This window comes from Trichoderma harzianum (genome assembly GCF_003025095.1).
Source record: "Trichoderma harzianum CBS 226.95 unplaced genomic scaffold M431scaffold_1, whole genome shotgun sequence".
NCBI classification, from domain to species: Eukaryota; Fungi; Ascomycota; class Sordariomycetes; order Hypocreales; family Hypocreaceae; genus Trichoderma; species Trichoderma harzianum.
The window spans coordinates 4,032,812-4,048,264 of record NW_020209249.1 but is presented as its reverse complement, the minus strand read 5'-3'; the positions used below and the strand labels follow the sequence as shown (position 1 = coordinate 4,048,264).

Below are 15,453 nucleotides of genomic sequence, written 5' to 3'. Positions count from 1 at the left end.
CGTAGGAAGGTTATGGCAACATGAATAATCCCTCGGTGAATCGCGCAACTGCACGCGGAGGCGGCTTCTACCACCTGCGTGATGGAATTGGATTGATCAAAGCTGGTGGTTTTGTGACAAGACAGGAGGCAAAGGCCTAAATGTAACGTGTTGGAGTGTCTCGTATCCAGGGAAGACCCCTTGATCCTCTTGCGGCCATTCCACAAAAATCCTAGCACCAAATCTGTTACTGTAGTATTCTCGCAAAATTTCACCAAGATAGGCACCGTGTTTGGGCAAGTGTCTATTTATAGAGCATACCTACCTACACAAGATTGTACGTACGTATCTATATGGAATCTTGAGAAGAAAAAAAAAACCTCGAAGTGTTTATTTATTAATTATCACTTATTTTTTTCTAAATTTTTAATTTGTTCTATTTATTTAGCATTTTTGGAACATAAAATTGAATGTTACTTGGATACTCCGTATATTTCAATATCACTTACCTGGAGGAGCAACTTAGCACCCACTCAGTAGCCCACCACGACAAGATACACGGCAAATACAAGCATGAATACGATATACAGATACATATTTCTGCCTAGATAGTGCCTCTTGACAATGCTCAAATTAATCATTTAGACTATAGATGTATTTTGTTATAGACTGCACCGTATATATTGCATCTCTTGCGGGAAAACACCGGCAAGATTCGGACAATGCGTCTGCCTATTAGGCACCCAAGAAGGGTTAGCACCTATAAAAGTACGGAGTACGGGCCACTGCAAGTGGATTTCTGCATGTTCCAGGTAGCTGCTGCTAGTAGCACAATGAACCCCTCCACGGAGATTGATTAAGTGGTGCCAATCAGCAAGTTATCACGTACTAAGCCAGGAGTCTTTGGTTCGTCACTGTCATTCTGGCCACGAATAACTTCTCTTTGTTGTTATATACTCTTATCGACTACCTCTAGCAAGCTGCGACATAGCCTTTCTGATTGTACACGCGAAGCCATTATTTACATTTGCCACCATGGCAGCTCAAAACCACATGCATAACCTTACCACCCTCATCAAACGGTATTTGGATCTCTCGCATACCGAATCGCTTCAACCTTACTGACTTCATTGTCTGGCAGACTCGAAGCTGCAACCTCACGCCTCGAGGATATCGCCTCGTCAACCGAACTCCCCAAAGATGTTCCCGGTCTTGGGCAGCCTGCGACTCCTTTGTCGGAAACAGCTGTAGTACCAACTCCGCCTCCCGTTCAGAAAGAGGAGCCTCAGGAGGCGCTTCCCGAATCTATAGAGGATTTTGATGCCTTTCTAAACACGAGCGTTGACAAGTATGTCAAGCTCAGCAATCAGCTCGGAGGAGTTGTCGCCCAGCAGGTCCATATCCCCGTTTTCATATCTATAGTCCGAGGGAACGAGCTAGGAGAGCTAACTGTTTTGTTGCTACGCAGGCCTCTGAGGTCCTCAAGGGGTTCCAGGAACAGCGCAAGTTCTTGCTCATCGCCACCAAGGCGACAAAGCCGGCTACTTCAGGAACTAGCCTGGTCGTCTACCAGAACTTGCTCAAGCCCATTACCGATGCGCTCATGGCTGCAACTGAGCTGAAGGAATCCAACCGACCCGATCCGATGTATAGCAACTTGAGCGCTGTTGCAGATGGTATCATGGTTTTGGGTTGGGTGACTATTGATCACCGGCCATTCAACCACGTCGAAGAGTCTCTGAGCGCTGCGCAATTCTTTGGAAACAGGGTTCTAAAGGAGCAAAAGGACAAGTACGTCTGCTGTCTATTAGGCACTATGATCAAACAGCTAATCAGTTGTACCACAGCGATCCCAAGCAGGTTGAATGGGTGCAGTCTTTCTATCAGATCTTCCATGACCTCGGAGACTACATCAAGCAGCACCACGCTTCCGGCGTCACATGGAACCCAAGAGGAGAGCCGGCCGATGAGGTTGCCAAGTCGTTGGATTCTAGCAAACCAGCCCAGCAGCCGCCTGCGATCAGCGCTCCTTCTACTGGTGGAGCTCCGCCACCACCCCCTCCTCCTCCTCCGCCTGGCCCGGCCCCTATACTAGATATACAAGTTCAACCAGCAGGTCCCTCTCCTGCAGCGCCTGCTGGAGGATTCGGCGCAGTTTTCTCCGAGCTCAACAGAGGTGAAGATGTGACGAAAGGCCTGCGTAAGGTAGACAGGTCGGAGATGACACACAAGAACCCATCTCTTCGTGCAGGATCTACAGTCTCAGATGCTCCCCGATCCAAGAGCCCCGTTCCGGGCAAGAAGCCCAAGCCTGAGAGCATGAGAGTCAAGAAGCCATCTAGAAAGGTCCTCGAGGCTAATAAGTGGACTATTGTAAGTCGCCTGGCCGATGAACATGATGAAGCTGTTGTTTACTGACTCGTACACAGGAGAACTTTGAAAAGGAGCCTCAGCCAGTGGAGATTGAGGCATCTCTCACCCACTCCGTACTGATCAGCAGATGCAACAACACCACCATCGTTATCAAGGGCAAGGCAAACCAAGTCACGGTTGAAAACTCCACTCGGCTATCTCTCGTCGTTGACACGCTGGTCTCCACCGTGGACGTAGTCAAGGCAAACAACTTTGCAGTCCAAGTCCTTGGCACAGTGCCCACCGTCATGCTGGACCAGGTTGATAGCGCACAGGTCTATCTTAGCAAGGAGAGCTTAGCCACGAAGCTGTTCACAAGCAAGAGCAGTGGTATCAACTTGAACATCTTGTCTGGACCGGATGACGACTACAAGGAGGTGCCCCTACCTTCGCAGATTTGCTCCTACTACAGCGAAGAAAAGGGTGATCTGGTTAACGAGATTGTGGCTCATGCTGGCTGAGTACTCAGATGGATTCTACGTAGAGACGGTATATACGGAGCATATACATACATCACTATATTCATGTAGAAATAGAGTTGAATATGGCCTTTTTTTTCTAAACGGAGGGAATATGCGGAGATTACGTTGACCTATCACAAGCCCGCATGTCTCTATTTGCAGCTGTTTGCTTGTGTTCAGGTTGAGACAAACAATACTGTTCAGTGTTGTTGGTGCTTATTGACTTTTACTACTGCTCCAATCATACAAGCAAGCAAACATTCTCCTCCAGCTCCGTACCCTCTGACTCGTGTGATGCTGACTCACTCCTCCACAACTTTCATGGTGTTTCGGGTAAAGTGAGGCAAATAGCTAAGACGTCGCTAACCCGCACAGGAAATCGAGAAGCTGCCGGTATCGCAGCACTACGCCCTAAAGAGTAATGCAGCCCCTCTACTGTCATTCTCCAGAGAATTGCGACTTCACCCGTTTGACCAATTGCCTCTCCACTGCACCTACAAACTACTGACCTGATTTGCTTCTCAAACAGCATCTTTTTTCGGCTTTCCTTTTCTTTTTTGCTAGAAAGAGGAAATCGAGAGCATCAATTCATCTCAATTGTTATTGGACTAGCTGCTACTCTGGCTTCTTTCTTTTGCAGGCTAACAGCTTCTTCGTCATTGTCATCGGGCTGTACGGGACTACACAGTATACGTCGTAGCCAAACAATCTCGGCCAAACGATTTTCGCATTTTCCTAATTGCAGCCTACTATCTTGCCTTCACATTCCAACCATGGCAGCTCCCTTGCCCGACGGTCAACCCGGCAAGTCTGCCAGTCCCCTTCAGCGTCTCGACCTTGACGGCCACAACCTCCCACCGTCACCGGCGCCTTCGAGTCCTCGAAACGGGAGACGCCGTTATGCTCTTGCGACTGAGCTAGTATATACCGAAGGAAAAGACCAATATGGCGCCTCCAGCACTCCAATCTATCAGTCTGCAACCTTCAAGCAGACATCGGCCAGCGGCGGCCAGCAGGAATATGATTACACCAGATCCGGCAATCCTACACGCACTCACCTCGAGCGTCACCTCGCCAAAATCATGAATGCGAACCGTGCCCTAGCTGTTAGCTCTGGAATGGGCGCTCTTGATGTCATCTCTCGGCTTCTGCGCCCTGGTGACGAAGTTATTACCGGCGACGATCTCTACGGCGGTACACATCGATTGCTCACGTATCTAGCGACCAATCAGCAAATTGTTGTATACCATGTCGATACAACAGACGTCGACGCCGTCAAGGCACGTCTCTCAGAAAAGACAACCATGGTTCTCCTCGAGACCCCTACGAATCCTCTGATCAAAATCGTTGACATCCCATCAATTGCACGGCTGGCGCATGAGGTCAATGAGAAGGCCCTTGTGGTAGTTGACAACACAATGCTTTCCCCTATGCTATTCAATCCTCTAGACGTGGGTGCTGATATTGTATACGAATCGGGAACCAAATACCTTTCTGGTCACCACGACATCATGGCTGGTGTGATAGCATGCAACGATGCGGCAATTGGCGATAAACTATACTTTACAATCAACTCAACTGGCTGTGGATTGTCGCCCAACGACTCTTTCCTTCTCATGAGAGGAGTCAAGACGCTGGCTATCCGGATGGAAAAGCAGCAAACCAACGCACAGCTTATTGCCGAGTTCCTAGAGTCGCATGGTTTCCGAGTTCGGTACCCTGGTCTCAAATCTCACCCGCAGTATGATCTGCATTGGGCTACTGCCAGAGGCGCTGGTGCAGTCTTGTCGTTTGAGACGGGCGATGCGGCCGTCTCCCAGCGCATCGTAGAGGCAACCCGTCTGTGGACCATCAGTGTCAGCTTTGGATGTGTTAACAGTCTCATCAGCATGCCCTGCCAGATGAGCCATGCCAGCATCGACGCCAAAACTCGAAAGGAACGACAGATGCCCGAGGATCTCATTCGCCTTTGTGTCGGCATTGAGGATGCTAATGATCTGATTGAAGACCTGTCTCGCTCTGTAAGTTAATCTTTTGAAGCTCGTGCCGGTTTTATTTTCCTCATGATCAATTGACTAATATTACTTTTCAGCTTGTTCAAGCCGGCGCTGTAACCGTCACACTCGACGGCTTCCATGCCAATGAATCAGCTCAGTCGTTGTAAGGGCATAGGACGACTAGGTAAATTGATGGAATGAAAAAAAAAATAGAAAAAGAAAAAGAGCTATGCATTTGCTATATTGTACGTTACGAGTATATGGGGTTGGTTGGAAATAAGAGGGCCAAATGTGGCTTCTTAGCACGGGGAGAGCTTCCGGATCATAAGCACGAAGCACATCACCTGCTTCTCAGGGAAATAAGGAAATGAGAAAATGAGCCATTGAATGGCAAGGGGTTTGACAACAGCTTACTTGATGAGCATGATTAAAATATTGTTCGGGTTTCTACATGCCACGCATTGGAAGATCTTAGGGGGCGAACTCCCACCTGTGCCTAGCTGGCTCTACTGTACGGCTACGGCGCACTACCGTATGTCTGCCAAACCCAACATGAACGAGAGCGAGCATGGTGGTGAAATTAGAGCTGGGAATAAGGCACAAATAGCGCCAAACAGCAAGCCAAGTCCTGCGCTAAAAGTCATGCATACTTATTTTAAGCATCTTCTACCCAAGGGTGGGTGTGATCAAGGAATTAATTGATTAATTAACCATCTCACCCAACGCTGTTCGGCGTTTGATGTGCTGCCTCAGTGCCCCGTCTTACGGGAAAGGAGATTCGAAAAAAGTAGAAGAAGAAAAAAAGAAAGAAAGAAAATTCCACTTCGTATACGAGTACGCCCCTGACATGCTACAACGGACGGACTCGGTGAAGTCGGTCTCTACTCTTGATGCTACATCTAGCTAGGCCAACACGGACAATTTCCATTTCAGCGGCCTGAAGCAACAAGTCATGATGATCTTTTGAGTGATTAATCACCGTCATCTTTGGCTCATCACAAGGATTTCTGGTGGTGGAGCGGCAGACCACACCAAGAAGCTTAGTTCGCTAGCGGCCATTTTTAGTTGGTAGGTTGCATGTCCTCGCTCAATTTACCGCTTTGGATGGGAGAATGAGTATCTATCGGGCATCAACGATGCCAGTGAGAAGATACTACTTCCTATACTCACGATATATATGATTGATGTCTGGATTGATAGGTACATATAGTATCTGACACCCAAATGGGCACATCGTATATGTACTTGGGCCAAGTGATAGAGGCCGTATAGCGTCTTGGTCAAATGTTGCTCGGCGACTCCGCTTCTCACCACCAACGATTAGCATAAAGCCCATCCATGTCGTGTGCCCGTTATGCATACTATTACTTTGTTTGCATCTCGATTACCATAGCTTATCCACAGACTAAGCTGAGCCTGTACCCACCAACCAAGCATGGGTGCTGGGGTTTCCGGGCCTAGATGGCAGAACTCCATCATCCATGCATTCCGAACTGGAGAATTCTTCGTCATTTGGTGCCTCACAGCCACCGACATTTGCAACAATTGGCTGACGGCCGGAGTCAATGTTTACTATTCGTCGCCGATAGTCGTCTCCTAGGGTTTCCCCCAGCCGGGACTTGTCATCAAATCCTGGCCGCATCCCGTCCGGTGGTTGGCAGCAATAGGGCGAAGCTGTAACACGGCTGCAAGATTCTGTTGCCGAAGCCGAACAAAAAGGCATCGGGGGCCACCTGGGCGTGCCACGTCGTCGTGCCCCCTTGAACGGCCTGCGCCACGGGCAAGAAGAACTATTAGTACGAGTATATAGCCTGTTTTCCAGAGCTGAAGCTTGCAGGATCCGGCCCTTTTTTTTTTTTTTTTCCTTCTTCTCTCTGTCTGTGATCCTCCCCCTCGCCTGGAAGTGCTTGGCGGCCTCCAGCCCTTACTGCTTTACTGCTAGTACCTCCCATAGTAGAACGTCTGGGCCACCACACTTTTTGCAAACTGCTGTTGCATCAGAAACAACAGGGGCACCAGAAAGGGAGATACAGGCCCCACTTGCATCGACTCGATTGATTTCACAGCGGTTGCGATGGCCAGCCGTAGCCCAAGCCATCGCCGCTTAGGCCCTCATGGCCAGCAGAGAAGTCCTCTTGTGCAAAACGACGCCCTGGAACCGGGCCCTGTCTACAGCAAGGCCTACGGCGGCGAAGACACGCTTCCTCCCCCAAACACCAGTCCTGAAGCCCACGGCCACGGTCACGGTCACCACCTTCACGTCCACGGGCACAAATACAAGCGTACCAGGTGGCGGAGCGAGAAAGGATCCGGGTCCGGCATGAAGCTATTCAGGATCAAGACGGGCGGCGAGAGTGGCCGCGGCGGCATTCACCCATGGCACTTCCTGAGAATCTGCTTTCGCTCGTCGTGCAAGGCCAGCGCGGCCGTCAACGTTCTGTGGCCCATTGTTCCCGTCGCATTGGCTATTCGATGTAAGTTCTGAGAGTTGAAGCTGGAGCTGGAGCTGGAGTTGCAGCTGCAGCTTTACCCCTATGGCGATGGCAATTTCCAGCGCTTCAATTTGGCGATCGCTAATGCCCGAGACTTGTCGTCGTTTCTTAGATACTCTACCAGATGATCACATTCTCATCTTCATTCTCTCTTACATCGCCATGGCACCTTGTGCCAACCTCATCGGATTTGCTGGTCAGGAGTTTGCTCGCAAGGTTCCCCATGTTTTCGGCGTCCTCATCGAGACAACGGTCGGTTCCATCGTCGAAATCATCCTCTTCATGGTTCTGCTCTCCAAGGATCAATTTCTCGTCATAAAAGCTGCCATCCTCGGCTCCATTCTGGCCACCATGTTACTCTGTTTGGGTCTTTGCTTCTTCGTCGGTGGAATATACCATGAGGAACAGACTTTCAGTGACACCATTAGCGAGGCTGGTAGCGGTTTGCTTCTTACTGCGTATGTTGCTCTCTCACCTGTTTGTTTGCGGACAAAAATTCGTCCCACATTTCATTGATTTGACACAAGCTTACTGGTGATTTAGGGGCGTGGCGTTAGCTATTCCCACCGTATTCATGCGAGGCCTGCCGGATGACAACACTTTGAGCCCTGAGGAGATTGCTCACAAAACCCTGAGCATCTCGCGAATCGTGTCCATCCTTCTCATCATCGCCTACTGTGTATACGTCTTTTTCCAGGCCCGAACCCATCACGGTATTTACCATGCCATCTTTGAGATGGATGAGGAGCGCGACCGCGACGGCCATAAGGATGCCGCCAAGGACAAGCTCACCATGACAGAGTGCATCATTGCATTGGCCGTTGCTGTAGCTCTCGTCACCTTGATTGCCATTACTCTCGTCTTGCAGATTGAACATGTCATCGAAAAGTCAAAGGTGTCCGATGCTTTCATGGGTCTTATCCTGGTTCCTCTCGTCGAGAAATTTGCCGAACACATCACAGCTATAGACGAAGCATGGGATAACCAGATGAACTTTGCGCTCTCCCACGTCCTGGGTGCCACTCTTCAGACTGCTCTCTTCAACGCTCCGCTGGTTGTCATCGTTGCCTGGGGTCGTGACAAGCTTTTGGACCTGGAGTTTGGTATCTTCGAACTGGTCATGCTTTTCCTTGCTATTTTGACCGTTGGTCGGTTTTTGCAAGACCAAAAGAGTAACTACCTCGAGGGGTTCCTCCTTGTAACTCTTTACGTGGCTGTCGCAGTGTCTGCTTTCTACTACCCTGATCCAACTGTTCATGGAAGTGGTGAGGGTGTTGGCGGAGAGCCTACTTCACCAGGCACTGAGGGCGCGGAGGGTGGTGGCCATAAATTTCGAATGTTTTAACCCGGAACCACTGTTCCGTAGCACGGCATAGCGATGCAACAAGTATCTGACATTTGCTTGTGGCTTGTTTAACTCTGAATCACTCATACTCGGGCACACGCAAGGTTATGGAGGAGTGTACCGAGATAATGCGGCTTAGAGGACTAGAGGACTATGCATGGCGTTTGACAAAGGGGGATATGAGGGCGTGTATAAATTTCAAGACTTTCTAGGGGAAAACAGATTACCTTTTATTTCTCTTTGTTTAGATCTGTGAGCGATGTGCAGCAATTTCCGCTTTATAGTACTATGTAATAAGTCCTACCGTCGGATTGACTTTGAACCATAAACCAGTTAGAATGAACATTATCAATCTTTCAGCTTACTTGATATACCCGTATGATGCAGCGTTTCCTTGAGGTGAGTTAAGATACTCAAGTATATGCCTGAACCCTTACCCTATAAAGTTAGCGTAGTTTTTGAACTTTGAAAAACAACAATATTTGGCCTTGTCCAGTTGTTTTCCTCTAAACATGCTATTCTAGTTGTCGACTTTGGCATTGCCTACTATTTCATTTTTTTTTTTTTTTCAATTAACGCATGTGTATGTATTCTTCGCCATTTATTATGGAAAATACAATATTATTCTGCAATGCTTTATGGATTCACTAGATTCACGGAAGATGTCATTTACAGAAGGCCAGACAAGAAAAAGTCGACTTGATTGGCCACTACATTTCTACCTTTAACCCATTTTTGACCTAGCACGCAGGTACACGCTCTACCCATTAGGCTAAGCTCGATCTCGCCGTCATGTTATTCCGGCTGCCAGTGCCCGTGCTTAGTTTAGCGCCGCATGGCGAATTAAGCTCTTGATGACGAAGGGTGGTATTTATCCGAGTTTCACTCTATCGGAGTTCTCTAGCCATCCATTCCACATAGCCTTAGCCTTAGCCTTGCGTCAATCTCGTGGCGCAAACCACCAAGGTCTTTTGCTTCTGGTTACCTGATTTGGCTGAACTACTCAACGACTATATCTTGTTCCTGTCCGACCAGTTTCCTCGGACGCACCGATGCTGCTGGTTCGCCTTGCCCAACAACAGTGCCGAGTTCCAGGGCAGTACATCCCTTAGCAGTGCAGCGTTACGCTCGAATGTAGTACCTCGATCAGAATCGGCTGTCGCAACCCAGACTCACCCTACGGGTTGCCATGGATCGCGCAAGGAAGCGTGCGTGTTGATTTTGCGACCCTGTTGACGGGTTGTTCGTGGGCTGACAGTGACCTAACAGGAGAGCTCCGAGCTCTGAATGAAAAGGCTTGGGATGGCGACAAAGGTATAGCATGGACAAGGGACAAGTTTCGGAATGCTTTTGTTGCTTGCTAGCTAACCTCTCAACCAAGGGCTCGTGAATGTCAGCAGCTCGCTTGACTCGTCGCTCAAGAAGAATACGGCATTTATAAAAAGGCTTCGGACTGCCATCAGCGCCGCGACTCTCTCGACGTTCCTGCAAGAGATTCGGACTCTGAGCTTGCACAAATATCTGTCCGAAATTATATCTGCCTGCTATGAAGGCCTTTGTAGGCTCAAATCTCCAGGAGAAATCGATGCCGCCGTTGAAATTGTCAGCGCTCTCCACCAACGGTTTGGCCCCGCCGAATTCACCGAGTACCTTACCTGGCTACTTGGCAAGGGCATGGCCACGCCTGACAAGGCTATTCTAAAGAGTTTGCCGGCAGAAGTTCGCGAGAAGGAGGAGAAAGAGCGCATCACCCGCCAGCGTGCCCTCCTCAGGGTCATTACAGAGCTCTGGCTGGTTGGCGTGCTGAGGACCTTGGACGACGCTACCAAACCGGACGATGCAACCAAAGGTGCCGTCGGCAAATCAGTGGAGTTGAAGACCCGAGGCAATTCCAAACCCGGCGGCTCTTCAGACCCATTTCCGCTCGAAGTACTGAAAGATTTACTCGGCTATGATAGGGAGCACGCCAACTTGCCGTTGCTCGTCATCTTCGTCAAGGCTTTCAGCTGGGATATTCTGGGGATCCGGACAACCACACCTGAAAGTCGTAAAACCGGAGAAGATGACAGCCTGCCAACCAGCGAAGATACAACTGAACCCTCTGCCGAAGACCAACCATTCACTCCTCCGGAGCTGGCCGAGAAATTCAAGGAAATTCTTAAGAAATACCTTGACGACGTGGCCAATCACATTGTTCGTGATCAGAAATCGATCCATAGCCAAGCACGACGCAATGCCGAGGCATATGTCAAGTCTGGAGAGGTCTTTGAAGATAGGCAGGCCAATTATGAGAAGCAAGTAAAGGCTCAAGATAGGCTCGTCTCCAATGCCCAGGTGATAGCCGACGCTATCGGCGCGGAAATGCCAAGCCTGAAGGATTCCAACGATCCCCTTGCAGCCTCAAATAGCTCCATAGGTCTAGTCAAGACTGGTGACTATCTGCGGTCTATGGCTGATGGTGCCGGCATCTGGGAAGATGAAGATGAACGCCGGTTCTACGAAAATTTAGTTGACCTCAAGGGCAAGGTTCCGGCCATCCTTTTAGATGACGGCAAGAAGAAGAAATCGGAGACCGAAGAGCAGGCTGCCAAGAAGCCAGACTCGACTGAAGGCCCAGAAGCCACAAAGGCCCCGGAAGCCATCGACGATCAATCGATGGCCATTGCCAACAAGACTATTGGAGCCCAAGTAGATGCCATATTGGCACGGTTGCCTGACCTTACGAACAAAGATATTATTGATCAGACGGCTATTGACTTTTGTTTTCTCAATTCCAAGGCTTCTCGCAACCGACTGGTCAAGGCGCTGACAGAAGTTCCCAAAGGTCGGAGTGATCTGCTGCCTTCTTGGGCACGTCTGGTCGCTACGCTAGGGAGATATATGCCAGATGTCCCAAAAGGACTGGTCGACTATCTGGATGCAGAATTTCGTAGCTTGCAACGCCGTAAAGAAAAAGATTTCCTGGGCCAAGTTCGGCTTAGCAACATTCGGTATTTGGCAGAGCTCACCAAGTTTGGCGTTGTCCCCGAACATGTTGTCTTTCACTGCCTGAAAGTTAGCCTTGACGATTTCTCTCGCATGAACATTGAAATCCTGTGCAATTTGATCGAAAATTGCGGCCGGTATCTTCTCAGGAACCCTGAAACAGCGCCTCGAATGGCGAGTTTCCTTGAGACATTGCAGAGAAAGAAGTCTGTGCAACATATTGGCCAGCCAGAGAGAATGCTCATTGACAACGCCGTGTACCACGTTGACCCTCCAGAGCGACCTGCCATCGAGCAGAAAGAACGAACCCCGATGGAACTCTTTATTCGAAAGTTGATTTATGGCGATATGACTAAACGGAATTATAGCAAAATTCTAAAGCAGATTCGCAGGCTTCATTGGGAGGAAACAGAGGTACGTCTCTTGGTTCTCTCCTTTTTGCCTTCACATTCTCGTGACTCGGGTGTTACACTCTTTCTCTCACCCCTTGGGCTAATGCAGAATGTTCATATCAAATCTAGGTCGTTGCTATCTTGGAGAAAGTCTTTTCTAAACCTGGCAAAGTGAAATATGGAAATATCCATCTTCTCGGCATTCTTTTGAGCGCGCTCTACCGGCATCATCCACACTTTGTAGTCAAGGTCATTGATAACGTTCTTGAATCCATTTGCTTTGGGCTAGAGCAGAACGACTTCCGATTTTCCCAGCGCCGCGTCGCCGAGGTCAAGTACCTCGGGGAGCTCTACAACTACCGCATGCTGGAACATCCAGTCATTTTTGATACAATGTACAAAATTGTACTGTTTGGATACAGTAAGACTCTATTTCATCCCTTACTCGCCTCAGCTGGCTCGAAAATATGCAATCAATCTAACCTATTTATTCCATAGATGGACCCCCTGTTATGGGCAAACTCAATGTTTTTGACCCGCCAGACGATTACTTTCGGATCCGTCTCATCTCCATCATGCTAGAAACTTGTGGCATGTTCTTTAATAGAGGCGCCGCTGGGAAGAAGCTTGACTACTTCCTCTCATTTTTCCAGGTAAGCAAAGCTGACAAAGGGTGCTACAAGATGTGGATAACCTGACGCGCTTCCTAGTATTACGTCCATACGAAATCGCCTCTGCCATTGGACATTGAATTTCTTGTTCTTGATACCTTTGCACTGACCAGGCCTCAATGGAAATTCGTGGAAGATATTGAGGAGGCGACCAAGGCTTTCCAACTTGCTATCGCTCAGGATCAGAAGACCGCAGGAGTTGACAGAGTTGCTGAAGCAGACGACGCTACGAGCGGGCCATCGTCTGAAGATGAAAACGGCGACATGGACGACGTAGAAGCGGATGGCGACGGTGACGATGAAAGTGCTTCAGAGGAAGAAGAGGAAGCAGAGGTATGACGCAGCGCCAACTCGAGCAATCCCCATGTGACAGGTTTACTAAACAGTATCGTTAATAGGATGGCGACAATGGCTCTACCCATGAGAGCGAATACGACGAGGCCATTATTGTGACCAGGCAAGAGGAAGTTGTAGATCCCGAAGATGAAGCGGAATTCGAACGAGAATACGCCAAGATGATGTCGGAAAGCCTTGAATCTCGCAAGTTCGAGCGTAAACAGCTGTTTGATGTGCCGCTCCCTGTGCGATCTAGAAATCGTGAACAGTCCATGTCCACCGCCGGCTCTGGGGAGACGGGACAGAGCGGTACCATGGCATTCTCTTTGATGACAAAGAGAGGCAACCGGCAACAGGTATGTTATCATTGTTAAAATTTCTTCTCACTTTTGATTTTCAGCTTCTCCCGCTTTTTCCTCAGGGAAATACCTTCCCTAATGATTATCGCTCCCGTACAATATGATGTTCTGACATAGCCATTAGACTCGCACAGTCGAATTGCCTTCGGACTCGACGTTTGCAATTGCCATGAAGACACAGCAACAAGCAGAGAGAGAGGAACAACAGCGCATCAAAAACCTTGTGCTCAATTATGACCTTCAGCAGAGCGATGATCAAGATGGTGAGTGTAACTATCTACTTGCCTCATTTACCGCAATGCCTTGTACATGGGCTCACTGAAATATCTAGGCAACGAACGACCGGCAACATTCTATCATAATCGGGTAGATAAGCCGAACAAGGACCGCGGTCAGCGTGTTCGGAAACTGCAGCTTAGCGACGTGGATTGGTAGCAATGATTCCCGTATGACGGCGAGCAATTTCTATGACGACGCGCGATGTCGCCAGAACCGGACACGACGACCACCTGATTATTGGCATTATTGGCATACCGGCTTGCTTCTTTTCCGAAAAGTTGTATTGCATGGTGCCATGTACCGCGGACGGGCAGATCACGCTTGGCAATGAGAGAACAAAGACCTCCTAGGCATCACTCGCCTTTGTCATTTCACTGTTGCCCGATATGAAAGCCAAGTCTCAACGGAGATCGACTTACTCGACTCTAAGCGCGTCTAATTCAGCTACGCTTTAGGACTGTCGGGCTATCATCAAAGGGCAGCTGCTGCAGAGATGAGCGGCTACTCTTAAAGGGTGCAAACCCCAGGTGCTACCTCTATTAGAGCAATATCGATGAGCTTTGGCTAGGGCAAAGCAACGTTGTGGTTGACGGGCGCGATGGGAGGAGTGGCCTCTACCGGTTATTAGGCTATACTACTCGTACTGCCGAGCCCCGACGTCAAAGGCGCCAATGCAAGGGGCTTGGCACTGAAAGCCCTTGCATGGAAGCATTTACGTTACATGTAGGTACTTGTAGGATTTAAGGTATCATCACTATAGTAGGTAGACAGACTTGAAGGCTCGAGAAAAAGAATTTGGCGATGACCTGGTCCCTGCTTTGGTGGGCATATCTGCTTTGGTAGGTGTTGGACCAGGCCCTATTCATACATGTTGCTATTACCGGACTGGTTACCTGTACCGTTGTATGATGTGATAGTAAGAGGCACAGATGCGTGTCTGACTCTTGAACGAACCTCGGACTGATGTTATTGTTGCTATTTTAAGGCGTCCGAGCTCTGCATTAGGTACTCGTATGGTACCTTTACTTGCCGTGCTCCCGCCAATACCAGGCGACAATTGCATGTAACGTGCAGTGCAGTTCCGCATCGCTGCTGCCCTAGACCCAACGCAAGATTCGGAGCCTGGAAAGCCAAGAGGAATTTTCATCTTTTCTTTGTCCCTTTCCTCGAGACTTTTCTCCCTTGAAGTTTCATTCCTATTTCTTTTCCCTTCAGCCAACTGTTGCAGTTCAGCTCAGCCCCGATTGGGTTGTGGTTCCATATTGGGCCGTCATGACAGCAGTTGATTTGCAGCTGCCGGCCGACCTTAGTACCTGTATACAAGCAAGACAAGTTCCGCTGCTGCTGACCACTGCAGTTTCCGCGATCATTCTTCCCGTTACGACCAAATCTAGCAGGTGGTGGTGCACATCACTTGCCGCTCTATCCTATAAGCATCTTTTTGACGATCTTTTGTCTTACTTTGTTTCTCCCTCTCTTTCGCCTGAGGTTTACTCTACTCTGCTACTCGCTCTCTGTTTCTGCTTGTCGCTTCGCTTGCTATAGACTGGGCTTCGCATTTACAGCATTGATGGGGCTGCCGTGATATGCCGACGCTTGAGCCACATCTGCGACTTTTTGTCTTTCTTTTTTTTCCGGATTGCGATTTCATTGCTGGGTGCCACAAACAGTCTCGGCTCAGCCTCACCTTTAACAAAAGGTCTGACGGCTGGTAGCATGAAGGCTTAAAGCCGCTGCGATCGGGG

The 15,453-nt window shown here is 49.1% G+C and overlaps 4 protein-coding genes across 4 annotated transcripts; all 4 read left to right on the top strand.

Moving 5' to 3' along the window:
• The first annotated feature begins 821 nt into the window (after nucleotides 1-821).
• M431DRAFT_105583 (hypothetical protein) lies at nucleotides 822-3,116 on the top strand. The gene is made up of 5 exons (XM_024911584.1): nucleotides 822-1,061; nucleotides 1,121-1,373; nucleotides 1,448-1,770; nucleotides 1,827-2,352; nucleotides 2,409-3,116. Exons 1-5 carry the CDS (start codon nucleotides 1,015-1,017, stop codon nucleotides 2,850-2,852), a joined length of 1,593 nt encoding a protein of 530 aa, XP_024780964.1. The 5' UTR covers nucleotides 822-1,014; the 3' UTR covers nucleotides 2,853-3,116.
• A 509-nt stretch (nucleotides 3,117-3,625) lies between these two features.
• Nucleotides 3,626-5,016, top strand: M431DRAFT_490060 (hypothetical protein; the record flags this gene model as incomplete). Its single annotated transcript, XM_024916753.1, has 2 exons — nucleotides 3,626-4,873; nucleotides 4,945-5,016. 2 exons carry the CDS (start codon nucleotides 3,626-3,628, stop codon nucleotides 5,014-5,016), a joined length of 1,320 nt encoding a protein of 439 aa, XP_024780963.1.
• A 1,907-nt stretch (nucleotides 5,017-6,923) lies between these two features.
• On the top strand, nucleotides 6,924-8,686 carry M431DRAFT_72281 (hypothetical protein; the record flags this gene model as incomplete). The annotated part of the gene is made up of 3 exons (XM_024922008.1): nucleotides 6,924-7,323; nucleotides 7,454-7,799; nucleotides 7,885-8,686. 3 exons carry the CDS (start codon nucleotides 6,924-6,926, stop codon nucleotides 8,684-8,686), a joined length of 1,548 nt encoding a protein of 515 aa, XP_024780962.1.
• A 1,189-nt stretch (nucleotides 8,687-9,875) lies between these two features.
• On the top strand, nucleotides 9,876-13,864 carry M431DRAFT_73183 (hypothetical protein; the record flags this gene model as incomplete). Its single annotated transcript, XM_024922109.1, has 9 exons — nucleotides 9,876-9,894; nucleotides 9,956-10,000; nucleotides 10,068-12,085; nucleotides 12,193-12,484; nucleotides 12,562-12,716; nucleotides 12,774-13,067; nucleotides 13,133-13,426; nucleotides 13,554-13,698; nucleotides 13,761-13,864. The coding sequence occupies 9 exons, from the start codon at nucleotides 9,876-9,878 to the stop codon at nucleotides 13,862-13,864; spliced, it is 3,366 nt and encodes a 1,121-aa protein (XP_024780961.1).
• Between the last annotated feature and the right edge of the window lie 1,589 nt (nucleotides 13,865-15,453).